General features: G+C 39.3%; 1 protein-coding gene across 1 annotated transcript in view; it reads right to left on the bottom strand.

Moving 5' to 3' along the window:
- The window catches only part of vps41 (VPS41 subunit of HOPS complex), a 177063-nt gene that overhangs the window by 141298 nt on the left and 8916 nt on the right, over positions 1 to 26849 (bottom strand). Inside the window, exons 2-4 of the mRNA XM_072571173.1 lie at positions 24353 to 24391; positions 5745 to 5852; positions 3413 to 3490 (exon numbers count right to left, since the gene is read on the bottom strand). Coding sequence (XP_072427274.1) covers positions 3413 to 3490; positions 5745 to 5852; positions 24353 to 24391 — 225 coding nt within the window. The remainder of the gene's footprint in view (positions 1 to 3412; positions 3491 to 5744; positions 5853 to 24352; positions 24392 to 26849) is intronic.

Raw genomic sequence — 26849 nt, 5'->3', positions numbered from 1 at the left:
ACCTGTCCTACCTGCCAATCTTCCTTCCCATCTATCCGCTCCACTCTCTTTTCTAACCTATTACCTTCATCCCTACCTCCATTCACCTATTGTACTTTTTGCTACCTTCTCCCCAGCCCCACCTCCCCCCCTCCCATTTATCTCTCCAACCCGGAGACTCCCTGCCTTCATTCCAGAAGAAGGGCTTTTGCCTGTAACATAGATTTTCCTGCTCCTCGGATGCTGCCTGACCTGCTGTGCTTTTCCAGCACCACTCTAATCTATACCACACCTCTAAGAAATCTTATGTGTGTCTTTGTTTCGTCTATCCTAGGATGTGTTGTCCCAGTCAAAGTGGTAGCCTTCTTTGTCTGTACATATAGAATCTAGTGATCATGGATTGTGACCTTTGGTGGCCAGTTGGTATTCATAGAATCATTGAATTTCTACAGTGTGGTAACAGGCCATTTGGCCCAAAATGTCCACACTGACCCTCCGAAGTGTATCCCACCCAGACCCTTTCCCCTACCCTATCACTTTACATTTCCCCTGACTAATGCACCTAACCTATACATCCCTGAACACTCTGGACAATTTAGCATGGCCAGTTCACCTAACCTGCACATCTTTGGACTGTGGGAGGAAACCTGAGCACCCGGAGGAAACCCACACAGACACCGGGAGAATGTGTAGAGTCCACACAGAAAGTCGCCAGAGGCTGGAATCGAACCCGGGTCCCTGGCACTGTGAGGCAGCAGTACTAACCACTGACCTACCGTTCTGCGCTGGGAAAGAAGATCAGAAAGCACAGTGCAAATTGGAGTAGCGTTACCAGGGAACACCGCCACACCGCAACAGAGCACGCAGCGTATCACAGAGGATGGTTTCGATCCACCAGCGCCTGGGTTACAGGCTCAATACGCCCCCACTGTGCCATTCATGTATGTGGAAGTCATTTCTGATATGTCTTTGATGTAAGGGAATGTGGCTATAGTCTATGGTTACATTGTGTCGGAGCTGCATAAAGACATTATTTCAACGAGCTACATCACACTGCAACACTCAAGAACTACAAAAAGCAGAAAAAAAACCTGTACAATGTTTTCTAGAAAAGCAGGTACCCAATAATCACAATCTACTGATTCCTCAGAAACAAATCCAAACAGCAGACACAATGCAACCAAAAACTACAGCCACATTACCCTACATCAAAGGCATATCAGAAATGACTTCCAGACCTACTCAGGCCCTTTGGCATCATGGTAGCCCACAAACCCACCAACACATTTAAACAGTGACAAATGGACCTAAAGGATCCATTAGATACCACCAGCAAAATTAACGTCATTTACAAGATACCATGCAAGAACTGTAAAAACACTACATCGGACAAACTAGCAGGAAACTTGCCACCAGGATAAATGAACACCAACTGGCCACCAAAAGACATGACCCACTATCAGTAGTTTCTATACATTTAGACAAAGGAGGACATCACTTTGACTGGGACAACACACATCCTAGGGCAGGAGAAACAAAGACACGCATGAGAATTCTTTGACACATGGCATTCTAAGCAGAACTCCATCAATAAACACATCAATTTAGATCCTATCTATTTTCCCTTGAAAAAAGAACTGGAAATAACATCACCCAAGCCCTATAAACAGAGAGGTGGGACATACCACCAGCGCTTCACCAGAGACTTTCACTGATGATGTTACCTAGTATAGTGATGAAACATCTGAAAACAAACCTTCAAGCTCAGCGAGCTAACTTACATACTTATCATCAACCTGAGCTACAAATCTTTTCGAAAAATCGCTAACCGCTCATTTATCTACATTGACTCTCAGTCAAGCAACAGTTCAATTTTAAGATTATCATCCAGCTTTTCAAATCAGTCCTTGGCCTCACCCTTCCAAGTTTCAACTTCTTCAGCTTTATGATCCCAACTAGAACCCTAACTCCATAAGTTTAATCAGAGAGCCATACCTGATTTTAATCACTCTCAAGGCCAATCATGCCTTCAGCTTAAAGAGTCTACATTTGACTTTTATTTCAAAAACTTGAATCTTTCTAGATCTCTTTCATTTTAAACATGCTGGTTAAAACCTCTTCGACCAAATCTCTTTGGTCAGCTAGTCAAATAACTCCTTATGTGGCTCAACATCAATTATTTTGCCATTATGCTCCTATAAAGTATCTTGGGATGTTTATTACTTTAAAAGATCTATATAAATGCAAGTTGTAATGTAAAACTTTATCTGATGCTCTCTGATAAAAACCTTACTCGAGGACTGTTCTAAAGAATCACTGATGTAAAATGGGATATAATATAAAAACCTTCACCTTTCTGGGAAAGGGAACTAAGAAAGCAATTGTCACCAATACATTGTGTAAAACATGATAAGGTGCCCTGCACAAACAAAAACAGAAATTGCTGGAAAAGCTCAACAGCTCAGGCAACATCTTTGGAGAGAAATTAGGGTCTAGTGATCCTTCTTCAGATTCTGAGGAAGGATCACTGGATCTGAAACATTAACTCTGATTTCTCTCCACAGAAGCTGCCAGACCTGCTGAGTTTTTCCAGCAATTTCTATTTTTGTTTCTGATTTACAGCATCTGTAGTTTTTTTGGTTTTTAATAACATACCCTACATTTTGTTCATGAATAACATCTCACGCAATGTCAGGGATAAAAAGCAGAATGGCTTGCGAGCAAGCTTCATGATAGAAAGATGTCAGTAAGTTACAAGTAGTTATTCAGAGTGGTAGTGATTGGAAGTGGTCTTCCACAAGGATCAATATTGATACCACAACTGTTTACAAATTGCATAACAGTTTTAACTTCTGAATCAAAGACCATTTCTGAATTTGTGGATGACGTTAAATTGGGGGAAGGTAGTCAATACTCTGGAGTCATCATACAGCAAGTCACAAGAGGATATTAATAACTTGCGGAATTGATAAATAATTAATAAATAAAGTTCAACACACTTAAATGTAAGGTAGTACATAGTAGTAGGTAGAACAGGGAGAACAATTATTACTTGAAAAACACAAACTTAGATGGGTGGAGAAAGCAAGGAATCTGAGCACAGAAGTGTACCAATTCATAAAAGTTATACTGTAGGTTAGCAAGGTCATAAAACAAAATAAATAAAGCTTTGCTTGATTTGCTAAGTGGATAACACTGAAAAGAACTGTGATTAGATCATGCTTAGATGACTGTGTGTGGTTCTGTTGCCATATAGACACACTGGAAAGGGAACAGAGAAAATTTACAAGGTTGATTCTCAAATTACCTAGGTGAGGCGAGGGGTGAATAATAGGGAGGTGACAAAGGATCTAATTGTTAGGTGTAATAGTTCAAATTAAATGGAGAAGTGAATCAAATCACAGTTTATGTAACTATTTCACATTATACTTACAATGTCAAATCGTTGTGTCATATTTCCCTGCACGTCCAGTAAATAGACTTTACCATGATGTGTTCCCAGCGCCAAAAACTGAAATAAAACAGCAATATGCAAAATTTATTTACCCTACATGCAGTACTTATTCACCTCAATAGGTGGGAAACATTTACTTTGCTCAACACAAAATACTTCAAGATACCTTTGCTGCTATTCCAAAACAATTCACATAGAAATCAAACTTCTACACTCTGTTGTAGTAAGAGAATGACATGTAACCGATCATCCACGTCATGCAACGTATATAGTCAGGGGAATATAAGTGTCAATACATGTTTTCTCTCCAACAAGGAGATATTGACATCCTCTTTATACTACAACACTGCCAATGATGGTTCTCCCAACTTTGCACTGACAATTGAACATAAGCATGGTAAAACTGCTGCTGCATTCTAAGGTTATTCCCAATCAGCAGTTTCTCAGAACGTGTGTAGGTGTAAAGCCTGCATGTATGATAATTTTCCTTGTTGTGGTGCCAAATTTATGCCATAGTAGAGTTGCAGTAGATTCACACACTGGCAGTGCCAGAGCATTGCAAAACTATTTCTTCCTGAAATGACTCTATGAAATAAAAAGAATCCATAAAAAGTCCTTAATCCTCAACTCATCTGCAGAAACAGCTGGATTATGGAGCAGAGATCATCTCTCAATTCCAGCATGTACATTCAAGTCAGCACTGATCAAAGCACTTGGAAGCAGCGAAGGTATTTGTTATTATATTCAAAATTATTTCTGACAAAAACGAGAAAACAGATGATGAATGAAAATTCGCTGCCCTGCAGTACACTTAAAAGCAAATCGTCAGAATAAAAAAATCTATTTACATTTTAGCTTGCTGTTAAATTCTAAAACCTTCGAGACATTTGTGTACCGAGCTGAAGAACTTCACATGCCACAGTAAAATCAAAGCAATTTTTTTGGTGGGTGGCTCATGCTACTTTCAGAGAATAATTTTGCTGCCTTACAAACACAATGCTCCCAGAAGTATGCTCCCAGCATGTAACTATAATTTTCTTTATACGCAACATTTGAATAAAAATAAAAAGTTCTGTTGTAGCATAATTACTGCATTATTTTCCTAAGTACTGAAGCAGTGTTAACCTGTCTTTTTTAAAAAAAGGAACATTTTCTCTTCACGTCAGTGACATCTTTACAAAATGAGGTATTGTGATTGTGCAAGTACTGGTTGCCTGTCAAAATGAGTCACAAGGAAGCCTCATATACTGACAACAAATTATGGCAGATTGTGCACAATCGTTGATGAACTGTGGCAGCTAATTAAAAAAGTGTAGCTTTACACTAGGAGGAAGACTCAGATGCACGGCAATTACAAGGAAGCATTATTTAACAAGGACTGAATTACAGCTGTGCAAAATAAATGTAAAGTTCTGGGAATGATTGGGAAAAAATACAAAACCAAACATCAAAGATTTTAAAAACACAAAGCAATGTTTTAAGCATTCTCAACTATTTTCTTAAAGAAAAGGAATAGCAAACTGAGAATCGATACATTTAAGTTCAACGCATTAACCAAATTCTAGGGCAACTCAAATTACAGTCTGTCTGTGCATCTAAGCATGCTTGATTGGAGGCTGTAATGAAATGCTCATATTTACAGGCACTACCAAGCATGTCAGTCAACCAGCACCACCTAAAAAATAACCTTCCATTAACTTCAGGTTTAAAAAGGATTTATCAAGATGGGAATTGCTAAACTGAAAATTAAATTCAGGCACTTATAACATGAACCTGCATTAAAGAGGAAAAAGGAAGAAGAGGCTCATTACAAATTCAGGCCGGCAATGTCTTTCGCCCCTGCAAGGTTGCTTTTTTTCAGGAAGAAGAAAGTCCCCCGGGTAAAGAAAATCAATACTGGTTAATAAAACATCAGGTGTGCAGACATAACTAGGTATGACTATTCCACTGCACAAGCCTGCTTGACTGCACCAGGTGCCATGACGATTAGTCATCTAGTAAAGACTGATGCTTTGTGAAAATGTGATGCTTCAGAAAGGAAAGTAGCTTCTAGAAATATGGGAAGAAATTTCTGAATAGAGACAGAACATTGAATTGCGTGAAAGCCATATATTCATCCAAACATAACCATCACGGCTTGATGTGAATTGTAATGAGATGGATTGGTTACATTGATGATCTTAAATTATTCAACTATAGTTTTTAAACAGCTTTAAAATTTGTGTAGCATGCCTTGATGCCCTTTAAAATGTGCTAGGCAAATTATTTTAATAAAAATTATACTTTAAAATTGCTGGAACAAAGAAACTACCTTGTCATGCACAGTCATACAACTTGCAGCATCTTTTTGCAGAATATCGGTCACTCCATTAGCTAGTCTTTCATATTTAAGCTTTGGTTCCTCTTCACTTTCTTCGTCCTGTTTAAGAGAAAATAAAAAAAAAACAAATGCTGAATAAACTGATAATTTTCAGGTTTTACTCTATTAAAACCACAAAGACAATTACTTTGGAACTCCAGTTATCCCAGGACAACCATGAATTATTGATTGTCTGCCAGGATTCCACCTAGGGGAAATTAAAGTGGCAAGCCAACTATTTATAATTTCTCACGTCCACCAAATAAACTCATGTGTCCTCTTAAGGCATGTACAACAATATTTTATTGCCATATGGCTACTATAGTGAATAATGCAATCTCAATCATTTTAATACAATTAACAAGATCTAAATGAATTTTCATTCACTAAAAATAACTAATTCACATTATAGCATTGCTGCTTTGTACAATGCTTTTTCTGGAATAAAGTGATGAATAATTGCGAGGGACAGGAATGCTTGTTTCTCCATAAAACTGACAAGGAAGAAAGCCTGGGGAGCTAACCCATTCCCACTGCCACTTCCCAACCACTACTTTTCACAACTTAACCAACTCACTTCAATTCTAAGGAGTGAGGACTGATTCCCATTATGCTGATGCCTTTTCATAATAGTTACAACTCCGGTTGAAAGGTTCAGTGCTAAATTAGGGCCAAAGATGGCTACCAGAAAATATTCTTTCTCCCAAAAGCAGGTAAGCTTAAGGGAGATTTAATGAAGATTTAATAAGGAATACAGTGCATTTAGTGTACACATGGGAAGAGAGAAAAAATGCATTATAAAGCGCCAAAGATGACTATATAACCAATTAAGATCTATCCAATGTATAGACACTGTAAAATGTAGGAAACATAGGTGCTGATTTGAGCAGTGAAATTCTAACAATCTTTATTGTGCTGATTGAGAAATAAATTTTGCATAAATTCCCTGCTGTTTTTTGAAGTACTACAATAAGACCTTTTGCCTTGACCTGAGAGAACAGGCAAGGCCTCCATTTAATTACTCATCTGAAAGGCCAAGAGCTCCAACAACGGTACACTCCCTCAGTACTGCACTTTAATATCAGCTTTGATCCACAATCCTGGAGCAAGACTTAAACCTACAGAATTCTGACTAGAGGCAAGAGTGCAACAAACTGACATGGTTGACAAGACACATTCACTATGTCAGCAGCAAATTAAAAAAGATCATTTAAATAATTGCCATTTAATGCAGTCTTACCTCAACGGTTTTACTCAATGTTTTTATTATCCTACAAGGCTTGAATCATCCCAAGGAGATGATCAAGAATTAATGATTAATTCAGAGGAAATCACATACAACGAGGATGCACTGTTATGTAACTCATGCATGCCTTGCATCACATACACAGACTTTGGTGAAACTGGTCGCAAGTAGAGTGTTTTCACCTGGTGACCTCTGCATCACACAATGAGCAAGAGCAGATGACAAAGATAGGAATAGCCAGAGTCAATTCCATAGGCCACAGGACAGTCTATGCTGTGTATATATCTGCAGACAATACTTTGTGAGCTGTTGGCAAACAGAATATACCTGGATCCATAGCAAAGAATAAGCAATTATTGGAGATTTCCTCGCTGGACTGTGCAAACTTTCCAAGAGATTGGCATAGTCTATCTCATAGTCTATCTAAGGAACCTTCAGATTCCTGAAGAAGGGCTCATGCCCGAAACGTCGATTCTCCTGCTCCTTAGATGCTGCCTGACCTGCTGCACTTTTCTAGCAACAAATTTTCAGCCATAGTTTATCTCAAACATGATTTCAGGGCCGGTGTGATGTTTTTGTTCAGAGAATAATAAAATTGGCAATCAAAAGACTGCATGTGGGCCTCATCTATGGTTTGGACTCTAGAAATACCACAAATGCATGATATTCTAGCTTTGGCCATTCATCATCCCAAATCTGAAGAGTACAGATAGAACTTCAGGGTTGATGGATGTAGATATCAAAGTTGTGATTCAACTCAACTCAAAACATGTCCATTTTCCCATTGTCCCTTTCTTCAGCAGCATTCTAATAGTGCAATATTTCCTGAGACATAGTCTGGCAACGCAGAGTTGCAGGTCCTCACAGGTTTCAAAGCCTAGAGAAATTTGGCCTAGAACATCTCAGTAGTCACTCCAACAAATTGAATAGCCTGTCTTTATCTCTGCTGAATTCACATGGTTATTCTAAATAGACATACTAGGAAAACAACAGTCAAGATTTTTATATACACAAGTACTTGCACATGTGTATTTTGACTTGTCACACTTTTGTCCAGTTCCTTACTTCCAAAGTTAGGCTAAGGATGTTCACTGGATTTGTCTCGCTCATGAAACATTATTGATTCATACAAATAGTATTCCTTTCCAGCATATTCCAATTTGCACATTTTTGGTGAGCCAAGGATGCTCAGAGCAATCATGTGCACTAATGGTAATACATTAGGCACATCATACTCTATCTCCTCCTCTTTGGAATTATCTGAAGAAGTTCTATATTCTGTGCTTTGCTCCACCTGAAAATCCAAACCATACAGCTGGGCAATGTTGTGCAGAAGATAGTGCATGAATCATTCTGGAAACTCTGGCTAGTATGTATTGAAGGCGATCTGTCCATGAACCAAATTGCATCCTAGTAACAGATTGCTCAATGACAAATGTGTTTTACCCTGTGGTTCTCATTAGATTGCTCCTGAGTCTCTCTTGTTGGATTCATCATGGGTGTTATCAGCCAGATTTTAAGTGGGAATGTCTTGTTTCCAAATAACCAGTCTACAAATCCTCTTTGAGGTGGGATAAGAACGAGGTGGTGTGTGAGGTATGTCTCCCTCTACGCTGCATCTCCCTGCTAATCCCTTCTTTGTGTAGTTGCCAAATTGAGAAGAGCAGAACCAAAAGTTGTGGCCATCTTGTTTATTACCTGAGGGTATAACATTATCTATGCCATACCAAGCTCCAAAGTTGCCAAAGTAATCTCAGAAATTGTAAGCGTCAACTTCAAGGTGTGTAAAGTCCTCTCTCAGCACAAATACAGTGAATAACACCTTTTGCAAATCAGGCAAGAAAGCAGTTGGTTTCAGTGTTTATTCACTTTTTTGTGTGTGCTTTTTATTATATAATACGTTTATATATATAAAAGTTTGGATTTTGAACATGTGGCACAAAGGCTTTGGTTTGAGTGTACAAGAGTTTAATGATGTACTTGTCAGTAACTTGGAACCTTTTTATAAAATTATTATGAATGAAAGAGTGCGAGCTTAGCAAGCTTTTGTTTTTCAGCTCGCAGAAATTCTGACTGAAGTTGAATGTATGAAATATTTTCTTCTATGAAAAGGAGTTATTTCAGAGAAGTTGGAAAAAAAAATTATCTTAGTGCAAGGATTTTAGTTTGAAGTACATGGATAGAACCCTGAAGGAGTTATTCAAAGCTGGGAAAGTCTAAGCTCAAATGTATGAATAATCCAGGAAAGAGGCTGTCAAACTCTCAAAACAGAAATTGAAAAAAACAGCTGAGCAAAACCTGTGACTGAGAAGTGAATTCTCTCTGATGTTTGAATACTATCAATTCACCAAAGATCCTTGGACAGCACCTTCCAAACCCACAACCACTTCCATCTAGAAGAACAAAGGCAGCAGGTACTTGGGAACACTACCACCTGCAAGTTCCCCTCCAAGCCGTTCCTTCACAGTCGTTGGGTCAAAATTCTGAAATTCCCTCCCTAACGGCATTGTGGGACAACCCACAGCAAGTGGACTGCAGCGATTCAAGAAGACAGCTCACCACTCCCTTCTCAAGGGCAAATAGAGATGGGCTATCAATGTTGGCCAGCCAACGAAACCCAAGTCCCACAAATGGAGCGTTTTTTGAATTTCAATATCTTTCAAATTGAACTATTCTATTTTAACTTATTACATGCCCAGTAATAAGATCTGTTGGAATCATAACTGCCATTATTCAACCTTCTTATTTGCCACTGTGCACTTATTTAATTTTCATTGATGAGGTTCAGGACACTCAAGCGAAATGGTAAAAACTACAATTGACCAATAATGTTGAAGAGGAAGAGAGAATGAGAGTGAGAGTGTGTTGGGGGTGGAGGCGAGATTACATGCATGCAGGCTGGTAAACAGCAATTGTATGTGATAGCGGTGAGTTATAGTCAGCTTCCAAAATGGCTGCTGTGTTCTGCAGTTTGAAGCTGCAGCCTTTCACTCCAACTTCTTCACTTTCGAAGATTTCTTGAAACTTTAGCTAAATCAACTGTGCTTTCTATAATAGTGACTATATTTCACAAGAACATAAAAGAAATAATGCAATTCTGGAAATCTGAACGAGGAAAGAAAATGAAAATGCAAGTAAAGCAGCATTTATGGAGAGAATAACAGATAACAGAACTGGTCTGATGAACAGTAATCAATCAGAAACATTAATTCTGGTTTTCTCTTTATAGACACTGAAAAATCTGTGAACTTGGAGCATTTTATATTTTTACTGTACACGACACAAGTTTTTAAGTTGCTGCAAGGCACTTTGGAATGCTCTAAGATCATTAAAGGAGCCATTGGTTCAGAAGTTTGTTCTTTAATACACTCTCCCATTGTTATTTATGGCACTTCACTCCTTTTACTTGTACTTTCTTTACTTTTATTCAGAAATTAAAGAAATGAACTCTCGTGTAGTGTTTTTCATGATTTCATGATGCCTTTACAGGACAATGAAGCAGTTTTGACATGGACTTGCAGTTGAAATGTTACAAAAACAGCAATATGTGCAAGGCAAGACCTCATATGCAGTAATGAAATAAATGACTGCGCAATCTGTTTACTAATGATTTCTGAGAGAGAAAATCTGGCCAGGAGAACACTCTTCTGATCTTTGAATGATGTTGTGCTTTAATTTTTGAAAGGCAACCTGGGGTTCAGTTTATGTCTCCTCCAAAAGAAATAATCTCTGATGGTACAGCACTCATTTAATGTTATGCTGGATAATATCTATAGATTGGGTCTTGAGTCAATGACCAATTAATTCAAGGATGAGTGTACCTGTACATATATATAGCAGGCCAAGTGTTCAAGCCTGATACTGTAAAGGCATTACTTCCTATGTCTGGTAAATGGCTGTTACATAGCTGTTACACTGAAAAAGTGGCAAAAGGTTTGGGTGGATACGCACCTGTTGGAGGGCGGTCAGATGGTGAAGGATGAAGTGTCATCAAAAAGGCAGATGAGCTGATCCTGGAATTAGCCTGTTGAATCCATTACCTCTGAATTGTAAAGAAGCTACAACATATCAGCTCTATAAGTGTTTAAAGTGACATATGATTGTTACATGAGAAAAAGTGTGTAGAAAGATAGAAAGGGGTAGTGTGGGCAGAACAGTAAGTGGGAGAGGGCTTGTGGCAAGCATTAAAGCTCCTATATCTAGATCAGTAATATCTCTGAATAGGTTGATTAAAAAATATCTCAAGCTATTGTGGACTAATTGGGCTTGATTGTGCTCTGCAAATTTGGCGCAAGGTCAAACACCAAACCAGATCACAATTTCTACATGACTCTCCTCCATATTTCAGACCTCCAAAACAAGCAACAGGAAGGTTTCTGAAGGATTTCTCCATCTATCACAATAGAAAAACTGCAAGTATGCAAAAAGAATGAAAAAGATGACACGAGAACTGAGAGGTCATCACAACCAAAACAAATTGAACCTGACAAACTATTTTTCTTTAGAAAAGACGATGATGCGATTTAAGTTTTTTGCAATAATTAAGGGGCTTGATAGAGTAGATAGAAGTTGTTTCCAGTTGTGAGGGATCATGCAAACAAGGTAGACACAAATAAATAAAAGAAATCAAGAGAAACTGATTGACCTGAAGAATAGTTAAACTATAGGAGCCATTACGATTGAAGTAGTTGAGGCAAACAGTCAGGAAGTCGTTAACAGGAAATTCGACAAATGCACGAAGAAGAAAGAAATAGAAGCATAGAAGAATAGAATAAATAACATAATAATACAGACAACCTATAACACTTAAAATCCCTGACTTAAATGGAATAAAGTAACAGCAGTTCCAACAATGATGTTGCTGATATTCGTAAAAACACATCCAGACAATTTATTTTCAAAAATATGCAAAGTATTTGCTCAAATTGCTTCAAAGTAAATTACATATTTACTTAAAAATGCTCCTTACTTATTTAAAGGGAAGATTTCAGTAACACTGCCTCACGTAAAAAAATAACGTAGTGCAAAGGAGCTTTGTTCTTCAAAAACAACCACCTTGAGAAAACTCAGCAGCAAAAATAAAAGGAAAATCAATAATTTTGTTAAATTTTAATAATCCTGCAAACCCACAAATATAAGCACTAATGTTCAGAGTTGAAATGACAGTTAGTTGTGTTTCTATGGAAATGTACTGCAACCAGTAACACGCTTTGACTCGTAGCAGGACAAAGACATGAACAGAAAGTCATTCCATACTTACACAATGAGGGACAAGGCATCACTGAACTTCAGAAAAATCAATTGTGTGCAATAAAGTTCAACACCATAATATACTTTAATTTGTTCCATCTCATAAGACTTAGCATTATTGATTTTTTATTGGTGTGGTGTTTCCTACATTAAAAAAAACAAAATAGGTACTGTACTTTCCCAAAATGAGATGAAGCTTTCACGGGTTTGACTTTATAGTAGCACAATAAATTTGTCATTTCACAATGAAAGTAAAACTGACCCCTACCCCCTCAGATGGTTCTACATGGCAATGATTTAACTTATCGGAGACCAGACAAAAGCATAATTTGCTTATTTGCACACTTAGATTACTTTTGTTAGGATATTTTAGGCAATGCCTAAGTTGCCACTTGACCAGGTGGCTGCCAATGCATATCCCCTTCTTGAAAGCAATGCCAGGAGCAACACAGATGAGATAAATATTACAGAACATTAATAGGGTCAAACAACTGTGGTGGAAGTTGTCGTAAGCGGGGGACAGAACATTGGTTAGGCCATCTTTTTGGAATACTGCATGTAATTCTGGTCTCCCTGCTATAGGATCTTGTGAAACTTCTTCACAGCATAGATGTTAGGTGGTTGGATCCCTGCCTGGGAAGTCCAGAATCAGAGATATTGGTCTTGGAATAAGGATTAGTTATTTCGGACTGAGATGCAGAACAATTTCTTCACTCAGAATTATGAATCCTCCTATTTCTCTTCCCTGGAGAACTTTGAATGCTCAGTTATTATATTCATGTACACAGCACAAGGAAATCAGAGGATTTTGCAATTTGGAAAGTTGTAGATGAAACAGATTGTCAGCTATGACGGTACTCAATGGCAGAGCCGTCCTGACAATCTCAGTGGCCTATTCCAGAAACAGGCAAACAGGATTCCTGATGAAGGGCTTTTGCCCAAAATGTTGATTTTCCTGCTGCTCGGATGTTGCCTGACCTGCTGTGCTTTTCCAGCACCACTCTGATCTATTCTAGAAACAGACCTATCACTGCCCCCCAATCTCACTCATTCTCTCCTATTGTTCTTCCCAAGTATCTATCCATTTTGAACACTAGTTTCATCTGTATCCACTTCAAAATCAGGAATGCATTCCAAACCCAAACCACGTTTGAGTGAGAGATTTCCTTGTGCTTCCTCTGATTCTTTTGTCAATGCATTTAAGTGAAGAGAAATTTGGGCCACCTGATTAACAATCCTTCAGCCATCAGAAACAATTGCTATTTATTCTATCTACTTCCTTCATAACTTTATATACTGCCATCAAATCACCCATGGCTTCTTAGCCCTTACGAGAGTAGTATCAGCTTCTCAGCAAATTCTAATCTTGAGAGCCATTTTAGCAAATGCCTTTTGTACACTCTGGTGCCCATACTTAGAAACAGTAGTAACAAAGAAATTGGAAAATTGTATACCATTCAGTAAAACTTGAGCTTTCTACTTTATTCCTCTACTTATTCCAGTTAAAGCTCAGGTTTCAGGATGATACACTTTACCACCATGACTTTGTCAGTCAATCACACACAATTTCATTGTTCACATTATGAAACCAACTCTGCTTCTTTGAATCTGACTCTATATCCATATAAAAGTTTTCCAAGGGTTCTTGAGATTTTCTTGAGGGCAATTTGATAATTTTCAGGGTGATTTTTGATTTTCCTATTTCATTTTCAACAACTCACTTATTACATGATGCAGTCTCATATTGACAATACTTTCTGTATTAGATTAGATTAGATTACTTACAGTGTGGAAACAGGCCCTTCGGCCCAACAAGTCCACACCGACCCGCCGGAGCGCAACACACCCATTCCCCTACATTTACCCCTTTACCTAACACTACGGGCAATTTAACATGGCCAATTCACCTGACCTGCACATCTTTGGACTGTGGGAGGAAACCGGAGCACCCGGAGGAAACCCACGCAGACACGGGCAGAACGTGCAAACTCCACACAGTCAGTCGCCTGAGTCGGGAATTGAACCCGGGTCCCTGGCGCTGTGAGGCAGCAGTGCTAACCACTGTGCCACCATGCCGCCCTTAATATTGAAATATTGAAATATGAGATTTTTGGACTCAAATAGAAGAATTGTTCAATCTCCTCCATAATTATCAACCTTTCCAGTCAACTTCAAGTCACAGCACAAAATCTGAATTTCCTAAATACCGCAGTATTTACATTAGTACAAGACAACAAACATACAATACCAATAAAAGTTTTTGGTAAAGTAACAATCAGGCAATTCTACACAGAGAGTCATCAACCTTCCATAGACTGGCAAGTCACAGTTAATGCATTTCTACTGCATATGTACAAAGTTAGAATATTTTAAGCAGGGACTTAGTGCGCCTTATTTATTGCATCTCAGAACTCACAGATTTAAATTTAATAATTGACAGTTTTCACTACATTAAAATCCACTATATTTTCTTCCACATCGTACTTACTGATCTTATTCAGTTGTGGGATACCACATTCATTTTCAAGGAATTTATTATTTCAGTTCTGGGTGTAGGTTTGCTCGCTGAGCTAGAAGGTTCATTTTCAGACGTTTTGTCACCATACTCGGTAACATCATCCGGAGGCTCACTGATGATGTTACCTAATATGGTGACGAAACATCTGAAAATGAACCTTCTATCTCAGCAAGCAAACCTACGTCCAGAATTTAACCCAAGCTACAAATCTTCTCAAAACTCGCTACCATTACTTCGGTGATTTCAAATTTTCAGTGGGCAATATTCAATTGTCGATCAGTTTAGATTAGATTAGATTAGATTAGATTTTAGATTAGATTAGATTACTTACAGTGTGGAAACAGGCCCTTCGGCCCAACAAGTCCACACCGCCCCGCCGAAGCGCAACCTACCCATACCCCTACATTTACCCATTACCTAACACTACGGGCAATTTAGATTGGCCAATTCACCTGACCTGCACATCTTTGGACTGTGGGAGGAAACCGGAGCACCCGGAGGAAACCCACGCAGACACGGGGAGAATGTGCAAACTCCACACAGACAGTTGCCTGAGGTGGGAATTGAACCCAGGTCTCTGGCGCTGTGAGGCAGCAGTGCTAACCACTGCCCTCTTTGATTTGCAGATGACTTCTCTACCCAGCACTTTCCCACCCTTTTCCTTCTATCCAACTCTTCCCAGCTGCTGAATCCCCATCATTAATTCTGCAAATGCAGCCATTGTCTCCAACCTTGCAAACTCCTCACTTCGGTCCTTCTCCTTGTAGCCTGCTGGTTTCAGCAAACACTGTGCCTGGACCTGCTCTCGGAAAGCTGCAAGAACCAGACCCATCGACAAGATGCCTAACCTCCCAAGTTACTTCTCCAGTCACCGGCTGCTTCTCCCACATTTTTTGCTGATAGAGTCGGTGAGTATCTACTGCTCCACCAGTGAGCCTGTCTGTCCCACATACAGGATATCACTATTCTGATGGGCAGTTCTGACTCTACTGTAACCAAGGGCTAGGGCACCCTGAAGGCATTTCCCCAGTGATTAGCACCACCAAGATCACCCTCTCTCAGGCCCTATACTTATATCATTTGGGCTGCAGCAGCTAAAAAATAACAATGCATCATCACCTTCTTAAGAACACTTGGGAATGGGAAATGTTCACATTCAATGAATGACTAAAGAAAATCCAGTTTAATGATTTTGATACTGATAATGCAACTCCGTTTTTTTTGCTAAAGGACAAACACAAACCTCTAAGCACCATCAATATATATCTACCCTAGTGTTATGGTGCTCTTCATATAAGGCGACTGGGTCACCAATAGTGCTGTCAAGTGGCACCAATGCTCAGATGGAATCTGCTAGGGCTAATCAGCTCCTGACCTGCTTGTAACCATCTTGCCATCAAGGCATCATTTAGCCAAATATGGCAACAAGGAACACTTGCAAAACATAAGTCAATCAAGAAAGGAGTCACTGATAGTCTTGGGTCTTGGGAACAAATTGGGTCAGGCAGATCAATTGTCAATGCAGTAACATTTAGGAATCAGGGGTCATTGCATCATAAGGTAGGATAATAATGGAAAGGGACACTGGACATTCCAGAGAAAGACTAATTAACTGGGTAACAACCGACTTCACTGGGGTAAGAAAATAGTTGGGATAGACTGGAGCCAGAGATTGGCTAGTAAAACTGAGGCTGAACAATGAACAACCTTCAAAGAAGAGATAGTTTGTATACAGTCAAGGTATATTCCCTCAAATTGGAAAGTAGGGCAAACTAATCCAGACGAAAAAGGTGATAGAAATTAAGAAGAAAGAATGACAGGTATCAGGTTGAAAATATAACTGAAAACCAGGCTGGTACAATTATTCAGACAGAAGGTAAAGTAACTAGGAGAAGAGAAAAGGAATTATGACAGAAGACTGGCAACTAACACAAAAAGGAAATTCCAAAGTCTTCCAAGGCACAAACAGTAAAAGAGAAAAGGACAGGAACAGTGGCTCAGTGATTAGCACTGCTGCCTGACAGCATCAGGACCCAGATTTACTTCTGTTCTCCGTATCTGCTTGGATTCCTGCCACGTGCTTTGGTTTCCTCCCACAGTCTAAAGATGTGCAAGTTAGGTGGGTTAATCATAGTAAAATGCGTGGATGTTGGAATAAAGTGGAGTGCCCTTTAGAGGGTCAGTGCAAACTTGATGGGTTGAATGGCCTCTTTCCACACTGTAGGGATTCTATAACAGGGAACAATAAAAGGAATCTAAACATGAGAGCAAGGACATAGCTGATGTATTAAATTAATACTTTGCATTTGTCTTTACTTAGGAGAGAGATGCTGCCCAGTCCATGGCAATGGAGGAAGATATTCTGTTACTAGAAGCACTCAGAATAGATGAAGATGATGTTTTAGGGCAATAAATGCTGGCCTTGCCATGTGATGCCCACATTGTGTGAAAGAACAAAAAGAAAAATCACATACTTGTGAAAGAAAGAATCTTTTTTTAGCTGTTTCAAATGGAATTTCAGTATTCTTTTCAGACAACATTTCTTAAATATCCACACAGTCTCACATCTTGCATCATGCACATGAAATGCGTAGAATCCAGTAAATACAATCCCTACTGTAGATGCTAAATATTTGCATCTTTCATAATGCATTTTGCATGTTTTCACATTTTTGGATCATTTCTAAAGTCTTTCAACATCAGAAGATATGGTTATTTTATCCATATTTCATTGCACAGTAATGTTCTTCTTCAGGTAGCTTCATTCAAAGCTGTTAACAACGACAGTTTCATGGCATTTCCACACATCTGTGATCAGTTTTTGTTACAATTGCAAAATACCTATCATTAATGGAGTCATAATTCCGTAGAGCTGTACAGCACAGAAACAGGCCCTTTGGTCCAACTCATCCATGCCAACCAGGTCTCCTAAACTCATCTAACCACCTTTGCCAGCATTTGGCCCATATCCCTCTAAACCCTTCCTATTCATGTACCCATTCAGATGCCTTTTAAAAGTTGTAATTGCAACAGCCTCCACCACGTCCTCTGGTGGCTCATTCCATAAACACACCATCCGCTGCATGATAAAGCTGCCTCTTAGGTTCCTTTTAAACCTTTCCACCCCTCACCGTAAACCTATGCCCTCTATTTTTAAACTCCCCCAACCCAGGGAAAATACCTTGGCTACTCACCCTTTATATGACCCTCATGCTTTTATAAACCTCCATAAGGTTAGCCTCCTTAGCCTCCGACGGTCCAGGGAAAACAGCAGCAGCCTAATCAGCCTCTCCCTATATCTCAAACCCTCCAACCCTGGCAACATCCTTGTAAATCTTTTCTGAACCCTTTCAAGTTTCACAACATCCTTCTAAAAGCAGGGAGACCAGAATTATACACAGTATTCCAAATAGTAGCCGAACCAATGTCCCATGCAGCCACAATATGACCTCCCAACTCCTATACTCAATACTCTGACCAATAAAGGAAAGCATACCAAACACCTTCTTCACTATCTTATCTACCTGCAATTCCACTTTCAAGGAGCTATGAACCTGCACTCCAAGGTCTCTTTGTTCAGCAACACTCCCCAGGACCTTACCATTAAGTGCATGAGTCCTTCCCTGATTTGCCTTTCTAAAATGCAGCATCTTACATTTATCTAAATTAATCTCCATCTGCCACTCCTCGGCACAATGGCCCAGCTGATCAAGATCTTTTTGTACTCTGAGGTAACCTTCTTTGCTGTCCATTACACCTCCAATTTTGGTGTCACTTGCAAACTTACTAACCATGCCTCCTATGTTCACATCTAAATCATTTATGTAAATTACAAAAAGCAGTGGACCCTAGTGGCACACCACTAGTCACTGGCCTCCTGTCTGAAAAGCTCTAAGTCTTTTGAAAATAAGAGGCAAACAATAAGATTGCACCAAATTTACAAGGCTTTATTAATTATAGCTGAAGCAGGATGCCCAAACTGCAACAGGCAGGACCCGAAACTTGAGTATGAAAATTCACAATCTGAACTACAGAACCAACTTAGTCTTATTCTCATTTAATGCCGAACTTGCTGCCATCTCATTTCAATTTTGTATTTGAAAACTTTAAAAAATAATTGTTTTTACTAACAGGCATATAAAAAAGGATTTGGCTTGCTTTAGATTTATATATTATACTATTGTAATTATTCTAACACTCTTATATCGTTCCTGAGGTGAGGTGCCCAGTATTGTTCACTACACTCCAAGTGTTGTTTAACCAAGGTTTTGTACGGATGGAGAATGATTTTGACCACTTGCATTCTGATCTTCTGAATATAAATAGCAATACTTCAGTAACTATTCAAATTATCTTCTGTATCTGTTCCTGACATTATAATGATCCATGTATTTGGACACAAAGTTCCCGTTTAACTGTACAGCAACTCAAATGTCCCTATGCAGGTCACACACACATCAGTCCATTTAAATTATCACAAGGAAATTTAAAGGGTCTTTGCACTTAAATAAGTTTGCCTTGCACTACGAATAAGACATTGAATGGAACAATGCTTGGACCTGCGCCCATCAGGAGTTACTGTGGACTGTCATGGTTTCTGGTTTTATCGAGTCATAAAGATGTACAATATGGAAACAGACCCTTCGGTCCAACCCGTCCATGCCGAACAGATATCCCAACCCAATCTAGCCCCACCTGCCAGCACCTGGCCCATATCCCTCCAAACTCTTCCTATTCATATACCCATCCAAATGCCTCTTAAATGTTGCAATTGTACCAGCATCCACCACTACCTCTGGCAGTTCATTCCATACACGTACCACTGTCTGTGTGAAAAGGTTGCCCCATAGGTCTCTTTTATATCTTTCCCCTCTCATCCTAAACCTATGCCCTTTAGTTCTAGACTCCCCGACCCCAGGGAAAAGACTTTGCCTATTTACCCTATCCATGCCCCTCATAATTTTGTTAACCTCTATAAGGTCACCCCTCAGCCTCTGATGCTCCAGGAAAAACAACCCCAGCCTGTTCAGACTCTCCCTGTAGCTCAGATCCTCCAACCCTGGCAACATCCTTGTAAATCTTTTCTGAACCCTTTCAAGTTTCACAATATCTTTCCGATAGGAAGGAGACCAGAATTGCACGCAATATTCCAACACTGGCCTAAGCAATGTCCTGTACAGCCGCAATATGACCTTCCAATTCCTGTACTCAATACTCTGACCAACAAAGGAAAGCATACCAAATGCTTTCTTCATTATTCTATCTGCCTGCAATTCCACTTTCAAGGAGATATGAACCTGCACTCCAGGCCTCTTTGTTCAGCAACATTCCCGAGGACCTTACCATTAAGTGTATAAGTCCTGCTAAGATTTGCTTTCCCAAAATGCAGCACCTCGCATTTATCTGAATTAAACTCCATCTGCCACTTCTCAGCCCATTGGCCTATCTGGTAAAGATCCTTTTGTTATCTGAGGTAACCCTCTTCGCTGTCCTCTATACCTCCAATTTTGGTGTCATCTGCAAACTTACCAACTGTACCTCTTATGCTTGCATCCAAATCATTTATGTAAATGACAAAAAGTAGAGGACCCAGCACCGATCCTTGTGGCACTCCACTGGTCATAGGCCTTCAGCCACCACCACCCTCTGTCTTCTACCTTCGAGCCAGTTCTATACCCAAATGGCTAGTTCTCCCTGTATTATGTGAGATCTAACCTTGATAATCAGTCTCCCATGGGGAACCTTGTCAAATGCCTTACTGAAGTCCATATAGATCACATCTACCACTCTGCGCTTATGGAGTTTGCACGTTCTCCCCATGTCTGCGTGGGTTTCCTCCGGGTGCTCCGGTTTCCTCCCACAGTCCAAAGATGTGCAGGTCAGGTGAATTGGCCATGCTAAATTGCCCGTAGTGTTAGGTAAGGGGTAGATGTAGGTGTAGATGTAGGGGTATGGGTGGGTTACGCTTTGGCGGGGCGGTGTGGACTTGTTGGGCCGGAGGGCCTGTTTCCACACTGTCAGTAATCTAATCTAATAACCACCCTATTATTTTTACAGATAGCTGAGATCTCCTTACAAGTTTATTTCTCAATTTTCCTCTGACTATTAGGGGGTCTATAATACAATCCTAATAAGGTTATCATTCCTTTTCTATTTCTCACTTCCACCCAAATAACATCCCTAGACGTATTCCCAGGAATATCCTCCCTCAGCACAGCTGCAATGCTATCCCTTATCAAAAATGCCACTCCCCCTCCTCTCTTGCCTCCCTTTCTATCCTTCCTGTAGCAGTTGTATCCTGGAACATTAAGCTGCCTGTCCTGTCCATCCCTCAGCCATGTTTCTGTAATTGCTATGATATCCTAGTCCCATGTTCCTAACCATGCCCTGAGTTCATCTGCCTTCCCTGTTAGGCCCCTTGTATTGAAATAAATGCAGTTTAATTTATCAGTCCTACCTTGTCCTTGCCTGCCCTGACTGTTGACTCGCTTCTGTTCTCAACTGTACCAGTCTCAGATTGATCTCTTTCCTCACTATCTCCCACCTCCCCACCTTACCAGTTTAAATCCTCCCGAATAGCTCTAGCAAATTTCCTTGCCAGTATATTAGTCCCCTTCCAATTTAGGTGCAATCAGTCCTTCTTGTACAGGCCACTTCTACCCCAAAAGAGATTCCAATGATCCAAAAATGTGAATCCTTCTCCCATATACCAGCTCCTCAGCCATGCATTCATCTGCTCTATCCTCCTATTCTTGCCCTCACTAGCTCGTAGCACTGGGAGTAATCCAGATATTACCACTCCGAAGACCTTGTTTTTAAATTTCTGCCTAACTCTCTGTAATCTCCCCTCAGAATCTCAACCTTTTCCCTTCCTATGTCGTTGGCTCCAATGTGGACAATGACCTCTTGCTGGCCCCTCTCCCCTGTGTGAATATTCTGCACCCTCTCTGAGACATTCTGATCCTGACACCAGGGAAGCAACACACCATTCTGCTTTTTCACTGGCTTTGTACCATTTAGAAAGCTGGCTAGTTGACCCTTTTTAGACCCAAAATGGATGACCTCAGATTTTTCTACAAGAAAATAGATATTGTCCAATCATTTTATCCATGAATATCTCTTAATAATTTTAATCTTCATCCACACTACGTATAATGTGATCTGTAGATTTTGTGGCACAGTGGTATTACCTCCACCACAAGGCCGGATGGTCTGGGTTCAAGTCACATCTGCCCCAGTGGGTGTATCATGATATTCCTCAACAGGTCAATTAAAATAACTGCAAATTTGCCTCTCTTCACAATACTGGCATATTTGGTTTACAATTAATAATTTCAAGTTTTAATAAATACACTGAATAATTGAGATTCCAAATTGAGGATACTTATAAGTTACCACTCACTACATTGTAATAATTAAAGTGTCTCCCTATTATTCCACCTTGTAATCAGTCTTTTTCTTCTTCAGATTGATAATGTATCTTCAATTCCTTGGGCCTCAACTTCATTTAATTTTATTGAGAGGGAGTTCATCCAATGCCTTTTGGAAATCCATAGAAATACAACAATAGTTATATAGCACCTTTGATGTACTGAAACATTCCAAGAAACTTCCATGGATTATAGAACAAGGTATGACACCAAAACACGTAAGGAAAAAGTGAGGACTGCAGATGCTGGAGATCAGAGCCGAAAATGTGTTGCTGGAAAAGCGCAGCAGGTCAGGCAGCATCCAAGGAGCAGGAGAATCGATGTTTCGGGCATGAGCTGATACATTCCTGAAGAAGGGCTCATGCTCGAAACGTCGATTCTCCTGCTCCTTGGATGCTGCTTGACCTGCTGCGCTTTTCCAGCAACACATTTTCAGACCAAAACACATGAGGCAATGTTAGGTCAGATGACCAAAAGCCGAGTCAAAAATATAGATTTAGCATTTTAAAGGGGGAAACTGAGTTCCAGAGGCACTTCAATTCAGTCCCCTGCGCATACCTTTCGAAAAAGGTGTGCATACCTCTTCAAAAATGTTAATCAGGTTCCTCAGAACCTATCACAGATACAAACTACCCTTACTATGAAATATGAAACAGAAACAGCTTCCCATTGCATTCTTTGCAATGTTATTTTTATAAGTACCTTCTTCTAAATGTGCATTTATAATAGGGTGGGAAAGATAGTCATCATCTGCATCCATTGTAACCCACATTAAACATTAACCAGTGCTCAACCAGACGTATATTGGCTGAGGCCCAAACTTAACCTCTCAAACAAAGGAATTACTACCACTGCTGTGCTAATGGTCATTCGGACCAGAAACAAATATTCTGCTGGATATCAACACAATATTTAGAGACTGCATTATACTTCCATTCACTAGGTGTACAAACACTTCACCCTTTTACTAGAGGCAGGAAAGCTATTGATAAGCAAATAGCTAATTCAAAACATCAAGACCATTAAAATGATCCATTCAGTTCTCCTTAAATTTTACTCCTCTTTGTAAAAGAAGGTAAATTTAAATTGTACACTTCTCAGGATAAGAGATAAGTCATTTAGAACTGAGAGGAGCAATTTTTCACTCAGAGGGTTGAGAATCTTCAGAATTATTCACCTAAAAAGGTTGGGAGTGTCCCATCATTGCATATAGTTAAGGTTGAGAAATTTTTGGTGTCTTGGGAAATAGAGGGATATTTGGAATGGTCAAGTGGAGGTGACCCAGAAGACTAACCATGATTGAGGAGCAGTTTAAAAATCCATCAATTCTTTTTCTGTTCCTACTTTTCATTTTACGTTCCAAGCATGGAACTGAATTCTGTGGGTCAAGCCCAGAAATCGATTGGAGATTGGGATCTGCAACTTTAATTCAGCTGAACCAAATAGGGTTTCCAGATTTCACATCTCTAAGCTGCACTGTGAATGAAATGCAAATTGATGCAAATTCAACTACATTTATAAAGACAGTGCATTAATACAAATTTAAAGCATTAAGTATACATTGTAGATATACAGCAAGGGCTGTATCAAATTTAATAATGCATTTCTGAAATCACCACTGGGTACAAGGTAGTGCAGAAGGGACTTACGTTTTCCCAGCAATTGAATAAAGATCCCTGTTGTTCTCAGCAAGTGGGTGTGGTTGGAGGTTGCTGGTGTGGTTGGTGGTGAAGCAACAATGTTGTACTCAGATGTTGAATTCAATTTAGAAAATGGTTTAAAGACTCAGATAGGTCAGGGAAAGAGAGTATATTTGTTGTTTCAAGTACATCTTGTGCTTTAAGCCAATTCACATACCTTCCTATTGCCTTGCCAAGTTCTCCAAGATTCTTTCAAACCCATTCAAATTTTTAAAACTAGCTTTCACTTTCTCAACTCTCAAGTAGAAATTCCTCATCTCCATCATAAATCTCCTTATCCATTGTTGCAACTCACTCCTTATTCAATGTGGTGTGCATATATAGAACTGATAAGCTCCCGATTGCCAGTGCAGTGCTGTAGTGGTTGCTAATTGTGTTTGCACGAATATAGCACATTTACACAACGTTTAACCTACCTCAGATTCATCTGTCGACCCTTCGTAGCTTTGAGTCACCTGTAATAGACAGACAGATTAGGATTAGAGTGTATAATTTAGAATGGAACTGGCTCTTACTGGAAAAGGAATAATACAACTGAACATAGGGAGAAAAAGTAAAATGGGATTGGAATACACCAGCCTACCATGATGGGCCAAATAGATTCCATCTTCTGCTGTAAATTCCAAATCTTTTCCAATGTTACAAATTAGTTCCCAGTTCATAAGGTTTAACTGAGAGAGATTTTTAATATTAAATAAATCTATATATCTACAGCTATTTAGAATTTATCTGACAATTGGACAATAAAGGTGAACTGCCTTTTTCAGTTCAATGTCTTGTTGGGTGACAGGCATATTAACGTTCAACCATGTTGAGTGGCTAAAGCAGAACTTTATACAAATTCACTTCTTTACTTTCTTGAGGCATCTTGTCAGAATTTTGTTTTGGCAACAAAATTACAATAAAATTAAGGAATAGAGGGTGTAGGCTCGAGACTGCTCTGCCATTCATAAGATCACGACTGATCTGTTTGTGACCTTACCTGCACTTTCTTGCCAATCCCAAAACCCTTCAGTCATTAACAAATCCCAAATCAATCTTCAACATATTCAATGACCAACCCAAACTTCAGTTCTGCGGAAAGGTCACTCGGCCCAAAACGCTAACTCTGATTTCTCTCCACTGATGCTACCAGACCTGCTGAGCTTATCTAGTAATTTCAGTTTTCGTTTCTAATTTACAGCATCCACAGTTCTTTCAATTAGCCCAAACTTCTTGTTAGAAAGGGAATTCCAAAGACTAAGAACACTCCAAGAGTAAACATTCCTCATCTCCATCATAAATGGGAGACAGCTTATTGTGAAATTATACCCTATAGTTCTATAGAGTAAACATCATCTCAGCATCTAGCTTGTGAAGTCTTCTCAGAATCTTCCAAGTTTCAATAAGATCACTTCCTCCTGTTCTTAAACTCCAATGAATACATGCCCAACCTCTTAATCTCACAAGACAAACTCTTCATCCTAGGAATCAGCCTGCTCTGAACTACTTTCAGTGCAATTATATCCCACCTTAAATAATAAGATATAAACTACACACATTACTCTACATGAAATTTCACCAATGCACCTGACAGTTGCAGCAGGATTTCCAGAATGGAAATTCCATCCCCCAGCATTAAAGGCTAACATTCAATTTTACTTCCTGATCATTTGCTGTATGTGCATGCTAATGTTTGTTTTTGACACATACAGAAAAGCAGGTCCCTCTGCACTATAGCATTCTGCCATCATTTCCATTCCATTTCAATAATACTTCACTTTCTATTCTCCCTGTCAAGTGGAAAACCTCAATATTCCAACATAATACTCTATTCGCCAAATTTTATCTTATTCAGTTAACATATCCATACCTCTTTTCAGATTCCTCACATGTTTTCTACCTGTCTTTATATAATAAGAAAATATGACCATAACACAGTTGGTCCTTTCACCCAAGACTTTAATACAGATCATAAATGGTGGAGGACCCAGCAATAATTCCTGTGGCACTCCACTAGTTACAGTTTGTCATTTTGAAAATGACCCATTTATCCTGGCACTGTTTGTTAGCTAGTTCTCTCTCCATACTAATATTCCCAAACCGTTCTCTCTCCATACTAATATTCCCAAGCCAACCAGCTTTCATCTAGTATAGCAACCTTTTATGTAAAACCTTATTCAATGTCATTGGAAAATCCAAATATACTAGATCAGTTGCAGCAAAAGTTTTATTAACTGGCACCTATGGGGCCAGAAGTGTACGAGTTGATCAAGTAGTCCACATAATCAATGTAAAAACATACACCAAATAACAGAGAAGTAATATAGGGGATATCACTTAAATAGTGCAACTTTTCCTTAGGTAAAACTCACTGGCAGAGACATGGAGTTTATGATAATACAGTAAACTTCATTTTTATTAGATATATAACTTTGCTGGCATATCAAGAGTACCATTTCAAACAAATTTTGCTCAACTACATTAATTTCCATTTAACACTGCTGCACAAAAGACATTTTGTCAAAGCATTTTGGCCTGCACACATCAGAAAATCTTGCAAGAATACATATTCAAGGGGAATACAAACATTTATACTTCGTGAGAGGAGAGTGCTGATTGACTGGCAAGTAGACTCAAACTGTTAAGTTGCCACGGAGGATGTACTTGTTAGTGCTGATTGACAGTGAACTGCCAAGCTTTGTTAATTTTTCAATCAGACAAGTTGACTCAAATAGGAGAAGGTGAGGACTGCAGATGCTAGAGATCAGAGTCAACAGTGTGGTGCTGGAAAAGCACAGCAGCTGCTTTTGTTGAAGGGCTTATGCCCAAAACATTGATTCTTCTGCTCCTCAGATGCTGCCTGACCTGCTGTGCTTTTCCAGCTCCACACTCTCAAGTCGACTCAGATGTTAGAGTCATACCTGACACATA

Source organism: Chiloscyllium punctatum, chromosome 5, assembly GCF_047496795.1.
Source record: "Chiloscyllium punctatum isolate Juve2018m chromosome 5, sChiPun1.3, whole genome shotgun sequence".
In the NCBI taxonomy this organism is placed as follows: domain Eukaryota; kingdom Metazoa; phylum Chordata; class Chondrichthyes; order Orectolobiformes; family Hemiscylliidae; genus Chiloscyllium; species Chiloscyllium punctatum.
This window is presented reverse-complemented; position numbering and strand designations above follow the sequence as displayed.